This window comes from Nicotiana sylvestris, chromosome 6 (assembly GCF_000393655.2).
Source record: "Nicotiana sylvestris chromosome 6, ASM39365v2, whole genome shotgun sequence".
Taxonomy (NCBI): domain Eukaryota; kingdom Viridiplantae; phylum Streptophyta; class Magnoliopsida; order Solanales; family Solanaceae; genus Nicotiana; species Nicotiana sylvestris.
In genome coordinates, this window is record NC_091062.1 from 185,056,175 (window position 1) to 185,080,165 (window position 23,991).

Genomic DNA, 23,991 nt, shown 5'->3' on the forward strand with positions numbered 1-23,991 from the left:
GAAGATAAAGATCAGAATTATATCACAATTTTTCATAATTGTATCACGATTGTATCATAATTGTTGCAGAAATTGTATACCAAATGTATGATCTATGTATATTACTTGTATATGGACACGAGCAATTGTAAGTTTGTTTCCTATTTCATATTTGGATTTGTATGAGCCATTATCCTATTAATAATAGTTTTGCTAAAGTTTAAGGATTTTTGAATTGTTGAAGATACTTGGTTAGCAACTAAATATTTTTATATCGTGACATTTGTGTATAGATTTGTAACTGCACAAAAAAGTTTTTTTGTTGCTATTCTGGAAAGTAGTCCCCTGTTATTAAAATTATTAGATTAGGGATCACTTTCTTAATATTTTAAGGATAATAGAAACATAGAATTTTTCTTTATGACGTTATATCAAGTATTGGATGGTTCCAACCAAAATCATTCAACAATGAAGTAAAATTACCTGCTTTTTGTTGAAGACGTACAACTATCAAAGAGAGAGAAAAGAAGATCTACTAAATAAATTAGGATACAAGGAATAAGGAGAAGAGAGAGAGAAAAAAAGAAAGAATATAATTAAATCTTTTAATTAAAGGCATTATTAATGGGGTGAGAGCCTTTTAAGGAAGGAATATATATAATTCGTAAATAAGACTTAGATACTTTTTGAAAACTACAAAACCTAGAGAAAGTGGGTAAATAAGTTCCTATTATTGTATATATAGAAAATATTCCCAAAGAAAAAGTAGGAAAGCCTTGTGAGAGGTTGGGCCTAACAAACAAACAGTTCGATCCAATTTTATATATATTTTACAGGATAAGTTGGCCTTAACTTAAAACGGAAGGCAACAATGGAAATAAGTAACAATGCATATATGCAAATCTAGGGTATTATCACTTTTAGTCCACGCCAAAAATTATTTATATTCGGTAGTCAAAAAAATATATAAAATTTGTATAATTTTTGTATATAACATACAAAATGTATATACAAATTCTACTTGCAAAAGCAATTAGAGCCTCACACAAAGGAATTTTCACCGTTGGGATGGTGGCATGAGAATGAAAAGCAATTTTCTGTTCTTTTCGCTATGGTTCGGAATGTGCTGAATGTGTCAATTTCAACTATTGCATCAGAGAGTGCATTTAGTCAAGCAAGACAACAACTAGGAGACACCCGTCACTCATTGGGAAGCAATGTTTGGAAGTTTTAGTATGTTTCAAAGATTGGATTAGATGGAACGAAGAAATCAGGGACGTGAAGATGTTGATAAACCAGAGAACAAGGAATTTGGAGATATATTAACGCATGGCCACCCATCTAAATTTAACACTCCAGAAGATGGCCAAGAAGTTCATATTGATTATGAAGAACATGCTAAGGCAATGCAAAACCATTGAAGTTCTGGATTTATAATTTTATATTTAATAATTAAACTTTGAATTTATTCTTTTTTCGTTAATTTAGTTGTTGTTAAATGTAAACTTTAATTTGCAAGTTTGAAATAAAAAAAGAACGTGCAAATTATAAGTGTAATTTTTTTCCATCTTCATTGTATTCTATTATCTTAAATTCTTAATGAAATATTCAAATATAAAGATTTTAAAGCCTTTGCATCCTTTATTCAAACACTCTTTTTATAAGATTGTTTTTTTGTTATATATTTTTACTTTGTGTTAATATGAATTATGATAGTTATACAAAATACAAAAAAAAAATTAAATAAACCTGGCCCGACCCCCTAGGCCTGTAACCGTTCCAGTTCAATATTTCACCGGATAGGCCCGGACCGGTTAAACCCAGTTTAGAAAAATCGGTAACCGGCTCGGATTGGTGATCGGATGGTCACTTTTGTAGTTAACCCGTCCCGGCCCACCCTTTGACGTAGAAATGGTGTGGGGTAGCCACTGTTTAAGCTGGTATTTACTTTTTATCCAACATTTTTAATGCTTAGCAATAGTAGCCACTAGTCTATTAAAATTAATATGAAAAGATTGTGTTACCCTTTCTTCTATCTCTTTTCTCTCTGATCCTACGTATACAAATATCTACTTGCAACTTATTAAGACAATTTTTACACCATACAAGGTCTGAATTGATCGTATCCTGAAAGTAAGAAAGTGAGATATGGAGCAGAGTTAGTAAACCTTGAGCCACACTGGAGGAAATGAGTTACTAAGAGAAACAACTCTTAGAGGGACAGTCAAAGCATATGTCTTAGACTTCCATTTCTCTAATGCTGCTTGAAGCTCTTCATCATCGTTATCTTCCACATTTTCCGATTTTCCAACTCCAGTGCCTATGTAATTCAAAGTCCTTGGCACCAAGTAAAATAAGCAGCAAAAAATAAAGAGGGAGAGAGAGGAGAAGAAGAAACTTTAGACGAGATCTTCATGCAACATTCATTAGTATCAATGATATCAAAAGCAATTAGGCAAATAATGACACTAGTTCGAGTTCAAAAGTTAAGTTCAATAGTTAAGGATACTAGTTCAAAAGTTAAGGACAGGCAGACCTTAACTTACAGTTACAAGTTCTAAAGTTAAGGACAAGGAGTCCTTAACTTATAGTTACAAGTTCAAAAGTTAAGGACAGGCAGTCCTTAACTTACAGTTACAAGTTCAAAAGTTAAGGATAATAGGTCTTTAACTTTGATTTCCAAGTTCAAAAGTTAAGGACAGACAGTCCTTAACTTACAGTTACACGTTCAAAATTTAAGGACAAGCAGTCCTTAACTTACAGTTACAAGTTCAAAAGTTAAGGATAATAGGTCCTTAACTTTGACTTACAAGTTCAAAAGTTAAAGACGTTTGGTCCTGAAGTTTGAGTTTCATGTTCAAAAGTTAAGGATATGTAGCCCTGAAGTCATGAACTTAGAGTTACAAGTTCAAAAGTTAAGGACATGTGGTCCTAAAGTCTTGAACTTAGAGTTCCAAGTTCAAAAGTTAAGGACATGTAGTCCTGAAGTTAAGTACAAAAGTTAAGGACATGAGCAGAAGGGTATTTTCGTCCAAGCAGTTAAAGTTTATCAAAGCAGTGGCTAAAGACTAAAGACATTTTAAACGGTGGTTTAAAAGTAAATACATGTGTTATTAGTGGCTAACCGTGCACTTCCCCCACACCTTTAGTTGCTACCCCTCTCCGCCCTATAACCCAAAAAAGGAGCACGGCGAAAAGCCAATACTGGATCATGGCAAAAGAAGGCCAATATAACTTATAAAGATGTATTAACTTTTTATACTATCAGTGCATATATATTAATCTGAACTTATTCTTGAGAGACAGAATACTTTGTGGTCGTCCAATATGAACAACTATTTAAAATCAATAACACAAAACATTTACAAGATAAAATTATTTGACAGATATGACTGGGTCAAGGATGATGGGAGCAAGAGAAGGTTCTTGAACAATGGCATTTAGATTATCCACTTTCTCTCCCAATTTAGCCTCAAGAAAAGCCACAACAATCCCTCCAACAGCCTTTCTCATAAGGTCCTTGGGTCCCTTCCCACTCTTTGAAATCCAACTCGCAATTGCAGCAATTCTGTCATCTAACATATCAGTATGTCCATAATTTTTAGCCAGAAAATAACAGCAAGGTGGTTTGGACTCGTTAAAAAACTCCGAATGGTTGACACCGTTTGGTGCGAAGGGTGGAAAGATACAATTCGCACTTTGGTTTGACAAGCCAGCGCCGATCACCGCCACAGGGACCGTCTGATCGAAAATACGAGGAATATATTTAAGAATTTTTGGAGCAGATCGGTTGGACGGAGAAAAACCTGCACGTAAGTGACGTAAATTTAGCTCATGTGAATCAATAGACCAACACGCCTATTGATTCAAAACATTTACTCGCCCAAATTTAGCTCAATTCGTCCATTTGACATCCTAATTACCTGCAACTGGATCAATTCCTAGAAGTGCTTGAAATTTGATGCCATATCCTAAAGCTAGTGCAAATGCTATTTTACCACCTCTGCTGTGGCCGGAGACGGCGAGCTGGAGTAGATCCGGCTGTACTTTCTCCGGCAGTACGGATTCGAGGGCTTTACTTAACCATTCTGTAACTTTGGCTGCTTTTTTCACTTCTTCGCTTTGAGAAACCAGTGAAGAAAATTGCAAACCGAATGCAAAATATTCTTAGTCTGATCGAGCACGTTGAAATTATAAATTTTTGCATCGAAGTGGTGGATTAAGTTAAATTTATATGCAACCAAATAAGTTATTCACAATCACTGGTGAACTTGGCTATAACAGCCCAGTTTTTCTCGGAACTGATTTTTTTATTTTATATTTTTCCTTTTCATAAGAGCAACAATCTTATTTATGATAGTACGCTCTTTGTAAAATTACCCCTCTATAACAGTCATGCAGATTCAATTGCTAAGCTCTTAGATTGCGTTCAAGGAATTTGGATGCAAATTTTCGCCGATTCAAGCGTTATACCATTAGTAAGAGACTGCAATCTACGAAACAAGCTACAATTATAGAGTTCTTCCATCAATCTTGAAAGATTTAATTGTGTGCCTTAGTGTTAAAAATTTGCACGTTTCGTTAAGAATTTTTTTAATAATGTATTAGATTTTTTAGCATTTAATTCGTGAACTATTTATATCTTTTGAGATTTTCAATATAAATATTTTTTTATATTTAATGTAATAATATTAAAAAAGGAAAAAATTAATTTTTGGATAATTTTTGTCTATAACAGCCAAAATATATTTAAACGTCAATATTGTTACAGGTGTATAACAGCCACAAAATTTTGGAACAGACGATATTGTTATAGAGAGGTTTGATTGTACATACATATAGAGAAAATATTATTATATTCAATTTCAGATTCTTGAAAATAATCCAAGTAGTTGTGTCGGATATAGGATTTTAGGTTCATGGGTGCTTAACATTTTTTTTTTTGGCTATAAAACTAAGTTAATGAGGAAACACATAGTATTAGTATTTATGATATTCCATGAAATTTTGATGAATAACGCAAATGGTGAGAAAAAAGATTCGTGATTTTTGCCGTCTTGGAGAACTGTTCACCTTGAAAGGGGTGCTTTGAAGTCCCTTTTCAAAGTAGATTTTCTTTTTCTTTTTTTGTTATAGTGAATTAGATAAGGTAAAAAAATAAAATTTTAAAAAGGTAAAATAAAAGTCAGCAAAAAAGAATAAGTAGCATTGCGTAAAAAAATGGCAAGTGAAGAGAACAACGAAGAAGACCAAATTGGGTTTTTTAAAAAGGGCTTGTTTGGAGCAGGATTCGATCTCTGGCAACTTAGTCCCGTAAAACCTCCAACACCAATACTTAACCAAAGCACCCATAAAACTTTTTGTTGAACTTTCTGTATTAAGTGTACAAATTCTCTGTTGAGGTCAATAGGCGCTTAAGCACCTAAATTCTATATGTAAATCCGCCCCCGCCAAGTAGTACGTACCAAATACATTTATATCTAGAGTTCATTTGACCAATATATAATTAGTTGTGCGAGTTCAATTAAACCTATTTTTTTTATTAGAGTACATATATAATAGATACGAAAAACAACTGTTTCGTCATCTATAGGTTCATTTTTAATCCACTGACGCTGAATCTATCCAAAATGACTGAATGAGTAGGTGGGGTTTTGGGGGGAAGTAGGTATAATAAAAATTAGTACCTGTGGAGCAACAACTATATAGCCGTGGGAAGAAATATGTTGAAGGAGAGACTTGTACCATATAGGCTTGAGAACGAAGCCATGAAAAAAGAGTAAAACTGGATAAGTTCCTGGTATGATTGGTGAAACAACTAACAATGAAGTTGGGGGTGAAAGATTATCATTATTTAATGATCCCTTTTTCACCTTTGTTATTTTCACAGCCAAATCTCCTAATCTAAAAACAGATAATGATCCATTATAAAGAGATAGCGGTTTCTCATGAACCTTTTCCATCTTTCTTTCTTTCTTTCTTTCTTTCTCGCTCTTATTTTCTATACGTAGACTTTTTGCATGAACAACGTTCTGTTCTGTTATTTATAATTGCAATCGCACGCAAGGGCGGAGCTAGAAACCGGATTAATACAAATTCTACTGAACCCAGTAGATTTTATTCAAATAATGTATTTGTATTAAAAATTTATTAAATATGTACATATATTAAACCTAAAACCTAATTAGTACCTCTTAAAATCGTTGTTTTCAGAGGCAGATCCATGATTTAAATCCTATGGGTTCAACTTTTAGGGTTTTTAGCATTGAACATATTATATTTTTAAAGTTACGGGTTTATAACTACTATTTTTGTAATTTTAATTAATTTTTATATATAAATTTTTACACCGCGACGAAAGTTATGGGTTCAGTTGAACTCGTTAGTTATTCAATGCATCCGCCTCTGGCTGTTCTAATATTTTATAGGATCGAAAAATCAGGTGTCATGCAGAAACAAATAAAGCAAATCTTGAACGATGATAAATCAGACAGCAAAAAGAAATACACTAAAAGAGACACAAACATTTAACGTGATTCGATCAATTGACCTACGTTCATGGACGAAGATGAGCAATCCATTATATAAAAGAGAATACAGAATATCGAGAGAACAACCTCACGAAGAGGCCAAGTGACGCACTAACACCTGTCCCGTAAAGCTCTCGCGTTAAACAAGACTCTCAAACCATATGGCTACATTGTGGATACTACTGAATGAGAAAGAATGATCCTTAACTTATAGAAGTCAAAAAAAAATTCCTCCAAGAAGGACTAGCCAATATAGAAGAATTATATTTTTCTTTTCATAAAAGAAAAAATCAATTACAGTAAATATGTTGTCCTTCAAAAAATAAAAATAAAAATCAAATATAATAAGAAAATAATATTTAGAACCCATTAAAAAAAACGTGACTAAACTGGTATGTGGCTTTCTTCAATTCATGAAGCTACTCGGAAAATGCTCGTTCACGGCTTCCTCATTATAATGATGATTTTTGGGAGTTGAATTGATTGCGTAATGCAAGAAGTCGAAAGATGTTTCAAAAATATCTAAGAAATAGACAAGAATGTCAAGTTCTGTTAGTACTAGAAAATTAAGAAAAAGCCAAAACTAGGGGAAACAAACGTGTTTTTAGCAGCTCTTATTCAAATACTACAATGTAAGCCTAACAATAATGAGATGTATATAACACAAACTATTTGAGTATCTTATGTCCGCCTTGAACTGAGGGTCTATCAAAAATATTTTTTTTTACTCTTTTGAGATAGGTGTAAAGTCTACATACACACTATTCTTTCCAGACTCCACTTGTGAAATTTTAATTACTGAATTATTGTTATTGTTGTTGTATTTGAATATCTTATAATCTTAATTAAAGATATCATGTTATTATGAGTAGTTCATTAATGCTAAAATTGGGTTGTTAAGGAAGGTAATTTTTAAATATATTTTTATGGGACAGACTAAAACGAAAAAATTATGATATAAAATAAAATAGATGGAGCCTCACTTCAAGATGTTTCTTTTCTTGTGAATACAATAACAAATTTAATGTAATTTCATAAGTAGAATATGAGAAGAATAGTGTATTTTTTTGTTTGCAAATTAAAAAATAAAGCAAATTTCAAACAATATAAGAGCAAAATTCTTTGAATTCGGGAAAACATTTGACATATAGCTCGAGCAAATGGATGAACTCAATTTGTGTCCCACAACCAATTTCTTTATAATAATAGCTCTCTTATTTGGACAAATATCAAGTGTTAGGTTCGAGATAATGTCTCTCTCACACACACACACAAAGAATATATATATATATATATCCTTTTGTCTTTTTAGTCAAAGTGCATGAATATGGGAGCAATGGCAAAAGTGAAATATAATCAATTAACACGTGAAAAATGTAGTTGGGAATTGGTAGTTTGCATTTGTTTCTTGAGACAGCTAGACCTTTCCGTAACAGTCATATTTTATAACATCACTTTAATATAATGGTGTTTCTGGAATTAATTTTTCATATTATATTATAATTATATATGTTTTCTATAACAATACTCTATTTTAGTATCCAAAATATATTGTAACAAATGACTGTGATAGAAATATTTAACTGTATTTTATTCTTTAGGTCAGTGTTGTCATGCTTTGACGAAAATTAACTTGACTGATGGCTGATTTTCATCATATTTCATTCGTTCAATTTGAGGGAAGAATGAAAAACCAGCACGCTATCAAATGCAAGTCTCTAATCCTCCCCCCCACCCCCCCCTCACCCCCCGCCAAGCCTCTCCCTCTTTCCATTTGCATATATGAAAAAAAATATTTACAATTGATTTTCCATTACGGCAAATTCGTCCAAGCCCTTTATTTTTCTGGAAATTCATTCAAGTTCAAATAAATGCGCCGAAGCTGTATCTTCGATTGCATTTTTTGTAATCATTCAATTTTTATAAATAAACTTTAAACAATGAAATCACTTAAAATTTAATTAAAGGTAAAGCTGGTATATTCTCGAAGAATTAACCCGAATAACCCCTCATCTAATTGTTTAAACTAAAAATAGCCGATGGAGGTATAATATATGCATAATTTATGAATTATATGTGTATAATTGTCTATAATCGATGTATATTTATGTATATAACTAGAAAAAATAAATAATAAATATGACCGACTATTTGTGTAAAGATCTATATTCGCTCGGGGGAATCGAGAAAGATTACCCAAGGCATAATAGGTCTTTACATGGGCCAATTTTATTGAATGCTAAGTAGACAGCTTCATAGGCTTTTAGACTAAATTATTTGAGTTGAAGTTGAAAATTAAAAAAAAAATTGAATTTGAAGTTGTAAACAAGTTTGTGGAGTCTTGCTTTTGAACATAAACTTCACTTTAAGAAACAACATAACTACACTTGAGAAAAGTTAAATATTTGTGAATAAAAACCAATTCTTCACCAAACACATTTAAACAAGTATCTTATAAATCACTTGATGTTCAAATATTGAGTGATGTATTTACAATTATTCATGTCAATCGAGTGGCAAAAACCGAAATCGGGTCCAAACTCCAAACAGATATCAATTCTCAAGGTTAAAAAAAAATCCCTTTTACTCAGTTATTTACTTATAATTTTAATTTTATAAGGTTTTCTATTTATTAGGGTTGTAGTGTGAGGTACAAATTTATGGTGGAAATGACATCATGTAGCCACTTTTAAGCTCACTGTTTAAAATATATCCAAAGTTTAAAATGTATTTAAAAATAACTAATTCGTTCGAATTTCATAACACAACGTCCTGAAGTTTAACCCTCAAAGTTCAAACTTCAAGACATCGTATCTTAAAGTTCGAAAATTGTATCCAGAAGTTCGAATCTTATGTCCTGAATTTTAAATTAGCATTCAGAAATTCAGGACAAAGTGGCTTGAATTTTAAATTAGTAGCTCAAAAATTCAGGATACTAAGACCTAAATTCTAAATTCAGGATACTTAGTCCTGAAGTTTGGGTGAATTGGTTAGTCTTTAAATATATTATTAATTATGAATATATTTTGAACAAAGAGCTTAAAAGTGGCTAATAATGCACTTCGCCCAAATTTGTGCGCAACTGTCCAAAAACCAGGAGACAACATCACAAGTTTATAAAAAGAAAAAGTAGGAAAGCCTTGTGAGAGGTTGGGCCTAACAAACAAACAGTCCGATCCAATTTTAAAGGGGCATTTGCATCTATATTCGTTTTTTGAGTCACGTTTTAATTTATATCCGCTTTGTAAAAAAATTACAAGCGTATCAATTTTTGGCATAATTTTAGGTATACGGGCCTGAAGTAGCAAAGACAATCACGCAAACTTCAGCATTCTAGTAGACGGGCGTGAAGTAGCAAAAATTGTTGAACCAAATTGTAGACAATAAATTTGCGTCGAGAAAATAAAATCAAGACCGAAAATATCGCAACAATCATAGTATTTTATTTTGAATATTTGTGCATTACAATCTCTATGAATCCTCTGATTCTACTTTTCGATAGTAAATACATTCAAGGGCCTTTGAGCTTGATCTTGAATATGTAGTTGTTGGCATGAACGATGATCTTGTTCTTGAGCTTGAGCTTGATTGCTTGGACTTGAACTTGATTTGGTCTTCGTTCATGAGCTTGAACTTGATTTCTTGAACTTGAACTTGATTGCTTGAAGCTTGAATGTTATGAAGACCCCTATTTATAGTTGTGGAAGGGAGGAGTTGTGATAAGAACAAACTCTTTCCGACCATTCAAATCGAAGTGTGACATGGCCGAATTAGATTGGCCAGAACATATTACTTGCACACGTGGTGCAGTTTTATTTGCCATTTAATTTGACTTGGCATGCTTTGTCATTTTGACATGTGGCATGATCCTATTGGCTCTTCTGTTTGACTTGGCGTGCCACGTCATTTGACATGTGGCACCAAACTGGGCTTCTAGGAAGATGGCATATTGGGCTTGATGAAGTAGGCTCATCGTTTGTGGCTCAATTAAATGGGTCAGCCCAATGCATGTGGACTTTATATATTGGACTTATATAATTAATCTAATTAAATTAGCCTATAATATTTATTTGTACAAATATATTTGATATATAGTCCAAATTATTTTATCGGATTTAATTTCGATAAAATTCATATGCCTACAAATGCCCCCTATTTCAAAACTTGTCGAGGTATAGACTTGTCGTCACCGAACAGGGGTCACGAAGTATCGGCTGACTATCAAATTGTCGCATGCCAGATTAAAATGCAAAGTATCACCCATGTAATTTGTTATATGTATACCCAATCAATTACTTGAACAATGTAATAACCATTTACCTTTGAATAAGGACGAAAGCAAAGTCATGCAAACTCTAATTTTAACGTGAGTTGTAGCCAGTAATAAACATTCCCATTAGGACACAAATTCTCTTACTGTAATGATTAGATACAATTTCACGTGCACTTCCTAATTCCATAACACTTTTGACTTTCCTTCGGATTCCGACATTGTTTGTCGAGATTAGACTAGTCCTTCTTTAAAGATACATTGTAGTAACCAAATCCCATGCGGAATGTAACTTAAATGATCCCACATCGGCACTTTAGCTTCAAAACTACTTTTTGACATCTATAAATTCAATATACTATTTATTCTATTAGCATCACTTTCGTCGTTTTCAAACCACTTTTAAGTCTACTTATGACGATTTGGAAGCATTGATGTGAAGGTAATTTCTTCTTCTTTTCTAGTGCTTCTTCTTTTGTCATTTTTTTATAGGTCAAACAAGAAGGATGTGTTCGTGTTTAATGAGATGATCTATGCGTGAAGAAAACCATCATGCGATGTGAGGGATGGGTACTCATCCTTGCCCGAGTATCGGAGAGATTACTCTCATGGCCCGACTATCGGAGAGATTACTTTCAATGTGGCCCGACTATCGGAGAGATTACTCTCAATGTGGCTCGACTACCGGAAAGATTACTCTCAATATGACCCGACTACCGGAGAGATTACTCTCAATGTGGCCGGACTATCGGAGAGATTACTCTCAAAATTACCCAACTACCAGAGAGATTACTCTCAATGTGGCCCGACTACCAGAGAGATTATTCTCAAAATGAGCCGACTACCGGAGAGATTACTCTCAATGTGGCCCGACTCGGGAGAGACCAACTTAAGGTGCAAAGGGACTTATATGTCCACCTTAAGATTGAAAAATTATAGTTCCTTTTAAGGAAAAACCCAAGAAGAGGTCAACTTAAGGTGCAAAGGGACTCATATGTCCACCTTAAGATTGAAAAGTTATAGTTCCTTTTAAGGACAAATCCACGAAGAGGCCGACTTAAGGTGAAAAAGAACTTATATGGCCACCTTAAGATTGGAAAGTTATAAAGGTTCAACTCGAAGACTTCATGGACTTGATGACGTCGACTTGAACACTTGAAAACTTTGAAGATTCGGTGGACTTTGCAGACTTCAACTTTAAGACCGACAAACTTGAAGATTCAGTGGACTTTGATGTTTCAATCTGAAAAATTTGTGGGCTCAAATACTTCCATTTAAAGACCGACGAGTTTGAGGACCTCAACTTGAAGACTTCAACTTGGAGACTTGGAGGGCTTAGATATCTCAACTTGAAGGGTGGCAAACGTAAAGACTTCAACTTGAAGATCGACGAACTTGAAGATTTCAACTTGGAGACTTCGAGGGTTTAAATGTTTCAGCTTCTCTTTTTCTTTACATTGTCCAACTTTTATCTTAGTCGTATAATTTTCAGCTTTAAGCGCTTGAAACAAAAGATTCATATTTTGTCGTGAGAGAGTCCAAATAACGAACCATTTGATTTTTCGAAAACTAGACTTCAATATCTAAAATATATCCAAAATTCATAATCAAACACCTTCAAAATCGCCACATATAATATTTTGAAACCAAATTTAGATTCCACCATGTTGAAAATTTTAGATTTGCGCAGTCTCACCAAAAAAATCATATCTTGGTGTAGAAATATCGAAATTGCAAACCATTTGATTTCTTGAAAACTAGACTTCAAAATCTAGAATATATCCAAAATTTTCAATCAAACAACTTCAGAATCGTCTCAGATAATATTTTGAAATTAACTTTATATTGCACTATGCTATCAATTTCAGATTTGTGCAGTCTCACCAAAAATATTATATCTCGATGTAGAGATATCAAAATTGCAAACCGTTACTAGACTTCAAGATCTAGAACATTTCCAAAATTCTCAATCAAATAACTTCAGAATATTCCCAGATAATATTTTGAAATCAACTTTATATTGCGCCATGCTATCAATTCCAGATTTGTGCAGTCTCACCAAAAAATTCATATCTCGGTGTAGGAATGTCGAAATTATGAACCATTTGATTTTTTGAAAATTAGACTTCAAATATATATTCTTAATCAAATAACTTCAGAATCATCCCAGATAATATTTTGAAATTAACTTTATATTGCACAACGCTATCAATTCTAGATTTGCGCAGTCTCACCAAAAAAATTCATATATCTTGGTATGGAAGCCTCGAGATCGGAAGATGTCTTACTTGCCATCAATCGAAATTTAAGAGCTATATTCTCACAAATATCTTGAGTTCAAGTCTCACGGAATTTGAAACGTTGTGCCGAGCAATCTTTTCCTTATACTTGTATTTCCTTTTGATGCCTCTCTTCTCTTCCCTTTTTTTTAGGCAGAGGGCGGACTTGGAGACCAACGAACTTGAAGGTTTGGCGAACCTGAAGACATAGAGAATCCCTAGACTTCAATGCAAATAATTGACATCCTCCTAAAATCGGTCCATTGAGGATTGAATTTACCATGGAGGGTTGACCCCTTTAAATCAAATGAGATCAAAGTTCAACAGGAGTATGACATTTCAGCTTGATCTTACATTCCTTCATACTTCATTCGAACAACAATTGGGGCAATATGTATCTTTTGAACTTATACGACTGAACTTAGAATGAAACTCCAAGTTGCCTACGTACCTCGGTGAAGAGGAGCAAGTCATACCGTAGTTCAGACTGGGTGATTTTTTTATTTTATTTTTATGTCCTAACTTTTTCCTAGGCCGCCTCTTTCAAAGTTTTCAACCTAGCGGACTCTTTTTTTTGTGGGGACCGTATACAGTTTAGACTCATGCGGGCCAGGAGTGTAGCAACATGCAATTTAGGTTCATGTGTCAAGGAGCGTCATGACTTGCAGTTTAGGCTCGTACATAGAGGAGTGTTGCAACTCTAAGGATAATACTTCTTCAAAAACTTGCCATTGATAGGGCCGATTCTCATGCCATCTACATCAACCAGCTTGTAAGCCCCACTTGAATAAGCTTCTTGCACGACATATGGCCCATCCCATTTTGAAGTGAACTTCTCTACAAATTTATGGGAAGTAATTATGGGTCTTCATACGGCAAGGACTTGATCTCCTACTTGAAAGGATCTCGGGCGAACTCTTTTATTGAAGGTGCGAGACAATCAAGCTTGATAACATTCAAGACTTTGTAGAGCTTCCAACTTCTTCTCATCAAGAGCCTCCAACTCTGCTAATCGAAGTCGAGCATTTTCTTCATCAGTGATCCCTTCTTGAATAACCAGTCGTAACGAAGGTATTTGACACTCAAGTGGCAAGACGGCTTCGACTCCATAAATGAGTGAATAAGGAGTTGCCTGTGTTGGCATGTGGTGAGTCGTCCTATTTGCCCATAGAGCTTCTTCCATACGGTCATTCCAATCTCGTTTAGATTTGGAGACGACTTTCTTTAACAAGTTGCATAGAGTTTTGTTGAATGCCTCAGCTAGACCATTGGCGGAAGCATTGTACATCGAAGAGTTATGTTGCTTGAAGCCAAAGAGGTCACAAATCTTGTTCATCAACCTATTATCGAATGGCTTTCCATTATCCGTTATTATGTAACGAGGAATGCCAAAGCGATAAATAATATTTACTCGGATGAAACTTGCAACATTTTCCTTCTTTACTTCCTAAAGAGCAACTGCTTCAACCCATTTTAAGAAGTAGTCAGTTGCAGCCAAGATGTATAGGTGCCCACCAGAGGACTTTCGCAGTGGTCCAACAAAATCCAATCCCCAAGCGTCAAATGGCCAGGATGCAACATTCGGGTGCAACACTTCAGGAGGTTGATGAATGAAATTCGCATGGAATTGACAAGTCTTGCATCTTTGAGCGTAGTCCAAGCAATCTTTTACCATCGTTGGCCAATAATATCCCATTCTTTTTATATTGAAGTTGAGCTTTGGTCTAGACTGGTGTGACCCACATACCCCAGAATGCACTTCTTGCAAAGCTTGGAGTGCTTCATCTTCCCCTAAGCATCGCAGAGTACTCCCTCGAATGATCTTCTGTATATGGTATTTTTGTATTAAAGGAAGTGAGGTGCACGACGACAGATTTCAGTTCTTCTCCGCGGATTTTCTGGAAGTATCCCATAGCATAAGTAGTCGATAATGGGTTGTCGCCATTCTTCTTTCTCAACTTCATAAACAACGACGAGATGCTTGAGTTCATTTTCTTCACCTTCAGCCTCATTTGGCGGCGATACTACCCATTTTTGGTAGATAGTAACTTGCGCTAGATCAGGCAGGATTAACGATGAAGCTAGGGTAGCTAAAACATCAGCCTTCTTATTTTCTTTCCTTGGCACATACTGAATAGTCACATCACCGAGCCACCCCATTAATTTTTTAGCGTAATCATGATATGGGCGTAGTTCTGGTTTCTTGACCTCGTAACTACCTAAAAGTTGATTGACCACTAACTAAGAGACACCAAAGACTTGCAATTGCAACCGCTTCATTTCGACAACCATTTTGAGCCCAAGTATTAGTGCTTGATACTCAGCAACGTTGTTAGAGAAGAGTTGCGTCAACGTAAAAGAGTGGGGCAGAACTTCACCTTGAGAAGTGACAAATACTACACCAGCTCCTCCGCGATGTGTAGCACTATCAAAGTACATCTTTCATGGAGGCTGAACTTCGATGACCATGGCGTCCTCATCAGGTAGTTCGTCAGTTAGCTCCCAATTATCAGGTATAGGGTGATCTGCCAAGAAGTCCGCTAACGCCTATCCTTTTATAGCCTTTTGAGGGATGTACACGATTTCAAATTGTTGAAACTGAAGGTACCACCTGTCACACCTCCTTTTTCATACCCGCGCGAGCACAAGGGAGTTTTTTCCAATTAAAGGATAATCGAAACGGGATTGGTTTATTTATTTCAGAGTCGCCACTTGGGAGTTTTAGGGTGTACCAAGTCACCAATTTTAATCCCGAACCGAGGAAAAGAATGACTCCATATTACAGTCTGCGTACCAGAAATCCGGACAAGGAATTCTGTTAACCCGGGAGAAGGTGTTAGGCATTCCCGAGTTCCGTGGTTCTAGCACGGTCGCTCAACTGTTATACTCGGCTTATTTATCTGATTTTAAATACAATTATGAACCATGTGCAAATTTTATCTTTTACCGCTTTATTATCATTATTTTTAGGAATGTGAACATCGCTAAAAAAACATGTCTTTGGACTGCGTCACATGAAATGCACCCACAATCCGGAACATATTTTATTTGACGTTTTGGGATTTGGATTTGGGTCGCATGAAATGCACACCCAAGTTTAAGAAAATAGATTATTAAATACGCACCTAAAGAAACTATCGTGTTATTATTTTGGGAGGGCCGTGAAATTCGCTAAACGGCACGTCCCGAATTCTAAATACTTTGATATATACATACAATAGAGGGCCCCGCAACTTTTGTTCATTTTGTTCGTCGAGGCTCGTCTCATCCTTGTTTTTAAAGGGATATCCTATAGCAACTACGTTTCTTGTCGCGCTTGTCTCTACTAATTGAAAACAGTAGATAGCCCTAGTTAATTACATGCTTGCAAGTTATCTATAACAGAATTCCGAGTGCTTGTGCAAAATCAGAAGCACGGCCACGTACACAGTCAGCCGAGCAAAAATTAAGGGCCCAAATCCAGCCCATGCGTGATGGACCAGACCTGGGCCATTGTTTGTTCGATGCGGGCCTGCTTGGTCTGTTTCGACCTGGGTTCGACCTTCGTGAGGTTGAGATTGCAAGCTCTGTGTTCTTTTACTTAAAACATGGTTTACCAGTTATATGAAGCAGTTTATCAGAAGGGAAAGAACTTAACTAGTAGTGTACGATTTTAATGCTTGGCATACATTACAGAATTATACTACACCAGTAAGCTAAATCTAAGATACAACCTAATGCATTGGGCATACTTTTATCACCAACCTATATACACAGTCTAACATTCAACTACCATACATTGACATTTATTAGGCATGAGGACTATCTCCAGTATCCAAAACAAGAATGTAAACTATTATACATTATATGAGGCCTAACATAATAGTCTATGCATATATAAGCATCTGCAGATCTTCTTTTACATTCATGCTCAAACCTTTCAAGTTACAGTGGTAGTATATTTGTGTACCTGGTATAGAGGAGCAAAAGAAGAAGAAAGATGATCAGCTGAGTGGTACACAACAAGCACAACAGCAGGTAAACAACACAACACAACAACAAACAAAACAGCCACAATGGAGAAGCTCAACAAGTGATCGAGCAATGGACAGACAATCCCAGAAAAACAGAGCAGGAAACAATAGCCCAGAATGTTGAATGTAACAGCAATCCAGTGATCCCAATAACCCCAAAAGCTCAACAAATAACCACTACAGTTCCGATAGTCAAAACTCAAACCAACAGTACACAGAAAGCTCAGTGTAGTAACAATCACAGCAGAAGAACACAGACTTCTCTTAATGGAACAAATAACAATCCCAGTTAGGATAACCAACTTGGTTTCTTTGTGCAGTTTTTGGACAGTGTTCAATTACAGTATTTCTGGAAATTTCCTTCTGTTTTTTTCAGTTTTCTTCAACTCACAAGACCTCTCCTCAAGACTAAAATTTCCAGCCTTTCTCTTCCTCCCCTTTTTAAGTTCTGAAATAGCCTATTTATAAGCCAAACAACCAGTGCAGTCAAGCTGCCTGGATTCTGCCCTTTGCAGACTGCCCATACCTATTAAATCCCACGCCTAAGCATCTTTTTGATGCCAGCCATTTGTTCCCCACGCTTGGCCTTATTCTTTTTGTTCAAGAGTATGGGTTCATTTAAGTATTCATTTTAAACCCCATACTCTTGTGTCTTGTTCCCCATTGGCATTAGTTTAATCCTAAATTAGCACCCTACTTGTCAGCTCATTTAAACTAAGTTTTTCTGTTCTTTTCAAACCCCAGACTACCCCTGTTAGCCCTTGATTATTACTGTCCTGCCTTACTGCAGTATCAGGGCCTTTTGAACTTCTGGAAGTCCAAATTCAAGACTGCCCTAGCCTGATTCTTTTCATTATTTACAATGCAGTTATAGGCTAAACTTAGGCAATGTCGAGCATCCAATTATCAATCAACAGGTTCGTTCACTTTGTACGAATTAGAATATTTGGACATTCAGTCGTAGGAAGTCAATCGACGACATTTATCAAGTCGACTATACTAATTATAACATGTAACAATCAGTTGTTCATATAAACAAATACATACAGGGACCTAAAGGGCTTCGGACAACTTTGGTCAATCACTGGGAACCTATATAGATTATTTATGCGACGACTATCCTAATCGGACATGTTTATCATAGGATACATTCAGAACACAAACAGAAAACAATTGACCAAATAAAAAGGTCTTTGACAGAGATGGAAGAAATTAGGAAAAATAACAGATAATAACAAACAATCACAACAAATCATGCTAACAACTCAATCAAAACTAAAACAAAGAAAAGAGAACACTTACTGGAAAAGTTTAAACCAAAATGACCCAAGTCCGGCTTAGCTTTGACCATTTGAGGCCGAACAAACTTTAACCAGGGTGTTCTCACATGAGAACACCTTGATTAAGGTCTATTAGACCTCGAACCCCTGTTAAGGCCGGCCGGATTCTAAGGCTATTCGTGTTTTAAGTTTTGGATTTTCAGATCTGGTTTTTAGGAGTTGTGGGTAGATTCGGACCAAACCAGGTCTGGTTTGGTCACGAGGGAGGTCATGGGAGTGTCTGGTATGAAGATGGTGAGGTTTGGCATAGATCGAGTTTCGTCTCGAATCTTCAAATCCAGATTCGAGACGATGGGAGGTGATTCGAGGTACATGGTTAGTGAATTCGTGCTCAGGGTGGTTGGATGTTTCAAGGGTGTGAAGGGGGTGGTCACCGGCGTTCGTGCGGCCGGGTTCTGGTGAATGGGAAATTAGGGCGGCTGCTAGGGTTTCGGGGGGGGGTGTCAAGGCTTGGTGAAGAAGATGAGGAAAGGTGGGGTTCGGATAGGGGGCATGGGGTGAAGGGTCAAGTTTATATACGTAAAGAGTAGTTAGATCCTGGCCGTTGGATGCATCGAGATTGATGGCCAGGATCTTTTACTTAGAACGGAACGACACCGTTTGGCCTCGGTTGGGGGTTGGTTCGGACTGGTTCTTGGGTCGGGTTTGGAAACGGGTTACTGATAGGGAGCCTGGGTCGTTGGATTGGATTGGTTGGAACGGCTGAGATGAGCCGTCCTTAAAACGACGTAGTCTTGGTATTGGACGACGTCGTTTCGATGACCTGCGGATGGGTCTTGGGTTGGCTGACTTGGACTGGTTTTGGGCCTTCAAAATTTTGAAATATCATAGGCCCAATCCGATTTCTTGCACTTTTTTTTATTTTGTTTTCTAATTTTTGAAATACAACTAAATTAAAAATGAATTTGAAATACCCATTAATCAATACTTAACACAATTATTCACACACATATATATATATATATATATAAAAACTTTTAAATGGTTAAATTACAACCTAGAAATGCATACATATTTTTTGTATTTTGTTTGATAATGATTAAATGCAAAATGGACAGACCCACAAATGACTAACAACACATGTCACGGAAAACTCGAAAAATTGTACAGCGAAGTCATTTGTCACTATTTTTTTACTTTCTTTTGGAGCGATTGTCCATGAAGCAAAAATCACGTGCTTACAGCTACCCCTCTTTGCACGAAGATACGAAGGGTTTTCGCGCAAAGATAAAGCGGGCGATTTTTGCTCGTCCGAGTACTCCGTGTGAAGCATTTTTGAAAAAGATTTGACCGAACCTTTGCTTCAAAGGTTTCCTACATATCCTGGGCTGAACAGGAATCAGGTCAATGTAGTTCGGGAAATTTTGGTAGCTGGGACTACCGTGTGATTGTAGTGCTCGCTGCTGTTGTGCGCTGTTGCATGCTGCTGTAGGATGCTACCGCTCAACCGATCTCCCTATTACATTGTTCTGAAAGGAAAAACAAGAATCTAAGCTAGACTATGGATCATGAGGTCTCATCTATCTTCAACTTGTTCTTGTTGCCTTGCTTTCTTGTCGGCTAACGTTTTCCTCTGATGCCTTTATTTTGTGAACTTGGGGGATGATACTGGTCCTTCGCCTTTTCTGAATGCCAGTTTTCATCCCTTCGCTTGCTCTGCTGGGAACATGGCTCTCTTCTTTAAGCCTTTCAATGGTTTCTTCGGTGGTATGGCTTTCTTCATCAAAATTGTTATGTTGGGCATGTTATAACGTTCCCAAACTGCCTCTTTTGAGACGCATTCCTTCTTCCTTTTGAATCGCGCGCTTGCCTTTGCAGCCTTCTGCTTCTTAGTGTTGGGGATTTTATTGTTTCCTACTTGGGGATCTCTGTTGTAACCTTCCGCCTTCAGGTGGGGTTACTGATTCCAAAATCTAGAACTTAAATGTATTCCCGTATTATACTGGTGGGCGACCTAGAACTTAAATGTATTCCCGCATTATACTGGTGGGCGACCTAGGACTTAAATGTATTCCCGCATTATACTGGTGGGCGACCTAGAACTTAAATGTATTCCCGTATTATGCACACTATGTACATTATGCATCCTATATACACTGTGATGCACACTATGACCGAGCCGTGAGGCGCCTACGTATCCTTTTTGAGGAATCAGGTCAAACGTAGTTCCCACGGTTTTGTATTTCTTATGATTTTATCTTCTTTTTTTCTTTGTTGTTTTTTTTCTTTTCTTTCTCCTTTCTTTTCATTTTCCTTTAAAGATTTTTTCTTTTCTTTTCTCTCTTTTTTCTTTTCTTTTTTTCTTCTTTTTTTCCATGTCTTTTCCATTAGTGATTCCAAAAGAGGGGTATGAAAGAATAACTTAAGGCTCAAAAGGGGGAAGCAAGGGTTAAAAGTGTTTGGATAGAAGAAAGAATTGCCTCCGTCATCTCATTATCCAATGAATGCCAAATACAAACAAACGAACCAATAATTGCCATAATTAAAGAAATTACGCATAATATCTCTTGACTGCATCAGAATTGATAGCCATGTCGACACATCTCCCTTCGATATCTGTCAAACACAAAGCACCGTTGGACAATACTCTGGTCACGATATAAGGCCCTTGCCAATTTGGGGCGAATTTGCCTTTTGCCTCGACCTGATACGGGAGGATCTTCTTCAATACCTGTTGCCCTACTTCAAACTTCCTAGGGCGCACCTTCTTATTATATGTTCTCGCCATTCTCTTCTGGTATAGCTTACCATGGCACACTGCTGCCAATCTTTTCTCATCTATCAAGCACAACTGTTCCAATCGAGCTTTGACCCATTCCTCATCGTCAATCCCGGCCTCGGCGACAATCCGGAGGGACGGAATTTCGACCTCTGTCGGTATTACAGCCTCAGTCCCGTACACCAACAAATAAGGAGTTGTACCTATGGAAGTCCAGACGGTAGTGCGGTAACCCAACAAAGCAAAAGGTAACCTTTTGTGCCATTGTCTGGATCCTTCCACCATCTTTCACAGTATCTTCTTGATGTTCTTATTGGCTGTTTCGACCGCTCCATTCGCCTTGGGACGATATGGGGTGGAATTGCGGTGGGTAATCTTGAATTGTTGGCATACCTCTCTCATCAGGCTATTGTTAAGATTCGCACCGTTATCCGTGATGATCACTTTTGGGATTCCAAATCTGCAGATGATATGGAAGTGAACAAAGTCCACCACTGCCTTTTTGGTTACCGACTTGAAGGTTTTAGCCTCAACCCATTTGGTGAAGTAATCAATGGTCACTAGAATGAACCTATGACCGTTGGATGCTGCCGGCTCGATGGGCCCAATGACATCCATGCCCCATGCCACAAACGGCCAGGGTGCTGACATCGTATGTAACTCTGTTGGCGGAGAATGAATCAAATCTCCATGTATCTGGCACTGATGGCATTTCCTCACGAAAGTGATACAATCGTGTTCCATGGTGAGCCAATAACACCCTGTTCGAAGGATCTTCCTTGCCAATACATACCCACTCATGTGTGGTCCACAAACTCCAGCATGTACCTCTGCCATAACCGTCGTGGCTTGAACGGCATCTATGCATCTCAACAATCCCAAATCCGGGGTTCTTTTGTACAATACTCCTCCGCTAAGGAAGAAACCATTCGACAAACGCCGAAGGGCTCTCTTTTGGTCTCCAGTGGCCTGTTCTGGATATATCCCCCTTCTGAGGTATTCCTTGATATCATGAAACCAGGGTTCGCCATCTGGCGCCTCTTCTACGACATTACAGTAAGCGTGCTGATCACGAACCTGGATGTGCAGAGGATCAACATACATTTTGTCAGGGTGGTGCAGCATTGATGCTAAGGTGGCCAAGGCATCCGCAACCTCATTGTGAACTCTCGGGATATGTTTGAACTTCACCGATCGAAATCGCTTGCTCAGATCATGCAAGCATTGTCGGTATGGTATGAGCTTTAGATCTCGTGTTTCCCATTCGCCCTGAATTTGATGTACCAAGAGGTCCGAGTCTCCCAAGACCAAGACGTCTTGGACATCCATGTCAGCAGCCAAGCGCAGACCCAGAATGCAAGCTTCATACTCGGCCATATTATTGGTGCAATAGAAGCGTAGTTGAGCCGTAACAGGATAATGGCGTCCTGTTTCAGAAATGAGTACTGCTCCTATTCCAACCCCTTTTGCATTTGCAGCTCCGTCGAAGAAAAGCTTCCAACCCGGTTCCTCAGTTAATTCCATCTCATTTGTATGCATTACCTCTTCGTCGGGAAAGTACGTTCTTAAGGGCTCGTACTTTTCATCAACGGGATTCTCTGCCAAATGATCGGCCAGCGCCTGGGCTTTCATGGCTGTCCTCGTCACATAGACGATATCAAACTCTGTGAGCAGAATTTGCCATTTTGCTAACCTTCCCGTGGGCATAGGTTTCTGAAAGATATACTTCAATGGGTCCAAACGGGATATGAGATAAGTAGTATATGAAGACAGGTAGTGCTTCAACTTCTGAGCTACCCAAGTTAGGGCGCAACATGTTTTCTCGAGTTGAGTGTACTTGACCTCATGTACTGTGAATTTCTTGCTAAGATAGTAGATGGCCTGCTCCTTCCTTCCTGTGTCATCATGTTGCCCCAGTACACAACCAAATGAATTTTCCAAGACCGTCAGGTAAAGAATTAAGGGCTTCCCTGGCTTGGGTGGGACCAATACGGGTGGATTAGATAGATACCCTTTGATTTGGTCGAAGGCCTCCTGACACTCTGTCGTCCAACCTACCGCAGCATCCTTTCTCAGCAGCCGAAATATGGGCTCACAAGTTGCGGTGAGTTGAGCGATGAACCTGCTGATGTAATTGAGTCTACCCAGCAAACTCATTACCTCTGTTTTGTTCCTTGGCGGTGGCAAATCTCGGATGGATTCAATTTTGGATGGGTCTAACTCAATCCCCCGTCGACTGACGATGAATCCTAGCAGCTTTCCTGATGGAACCCCGAATGCGCATTTGGCCGGGTTAAGCTTGATATCATACCTTCGGAGTCTTTGGAAAAATCTCCTTAGGTCTGTTACATGGTCCTCCTGACGCCAAGATTTGATGATCACATCATCGACGTACACCTCGATTTCTTTGTGTATCATGTCATGAAACACAGTAGTCATTGCTCGCATGTATGTTGCCCCGGCGTTCTTCAATATGAACGGCATTACCCGATAGCAGTAGGTTCCCCATGGCGTAATAAACGCTGTCTTCTCAGCATCCTCCTCGTCCATTAGGATCTGATGATAACCCGCATAGCAATCCACAAAGGATCCGATCTCGCGCCCAGCGCAATTATCGATCAGGATATGAATGTTGGGTAACGGAAAATTGTCCTTGGGACTTGCTTTGTTGAGGTTGCGGTAGTCGACGCACACCCTGATTTTTCCATCCTTCTTTGGGACTGGTACCACATTGGCCAACCACTCGGGATATCGAGTGACCCGAATGACCTTCGCCTGCAACTGCTTAATCACCTCTTCTTTGATCTTTACACTCATTTCTGTTTTAAATTTCCTTAGTTTTTGCTTGACCGGAGGGTATG

The 23,991-nt window shown here is 37.4% G+C and overlaps 2 protein-coding genes across 2 annotated transcripts; both read right to left on the minus strand.

The window, feature by feature from the left end:
• Positions 1-3,223: 3,223 nt before the first annotated feature.
• LOC104213060 (chlorophyllase-1-like) lies at positions 3,224-5,981 on the minus strand. Its single transcript, XM_070149701.1, has 3 exons — positions 5,615-5,981; positions 3,903-4,145; positions 3,224-3,785 (listed from the first exon to the last, which is right to left on the minus strand). The coding sequence occupies exons 1-3, from the start codon at positions 5,940-5,942 to the stop codon at positions 3,355-3,357; spliced, it is 1,002 nt and encodes a 333-aa protein (XP_070005802.1). The 5' UTR covers positions 5,943-5,981; the 3' UTR covers positions 3,224-3,354.
• Positions 5,982-13,758: 7,777 nt separating this feature from the next.
• LOC138871799 (uncharacterized) lies at positions 13,759-14,241 on the minus strand. Its single transcript, XM_070149702.1, has 2 exons — positions 14,022-14,241; positions 13,759-13,895 (listed from the first exon to the last, which is right to left on the minus strand). The coding sequence occupies exons 1-2, from the start codon at positions 14,239-14,241 to the stop codon at positions 13,759-13,761; spliced, it is 357 nt and encodes a 118-aa protein (XP_070005803.1).
• Between the last annotated feature and the right edge of the window lie 9,750 nt (positions 14,242-23,991).

Excerpts from the sequence above, each read along its gene's own strand:
- LOC104213060 (XM_070149701.1), bottom strand. The coding sequence starts at position 5,942 with ATGGAAAAGGTTCATGAGAAACCGCTATCTCTTTATAATGGATCATTA. Across the intron at positions 4,146-5,614 it reads AAACCCCACCTACTCATTCA|AATATTTTGCATTCGGTTTG; the intron begins GTCATTTTGGAT and ends GATCAGACTAAG. Across the intron at positions 3,786-3,902 it reads AGGAATTGATCCAGTTGCAG|GTTTTTCTCCGTCCAACCGA; the intron begins GTAATTAGGATG and ends ACTTACGTGCAG.
- LOC138871799 (XM_070149702.1), bottom strand. The coding sequence starts at position 14,241 with ATGGAAGAAGCTCTATGGGCAAATAGGACGACTCACCACATGCCAACA. Across the intron at positions 13,896-14,021 it reads GAAGTTGGAAGCTCTACAAA|AGAAGTTCACTTCAAAATGG; the intron begins GTCTTGAATGTT and ends ATAAATTTGTAG.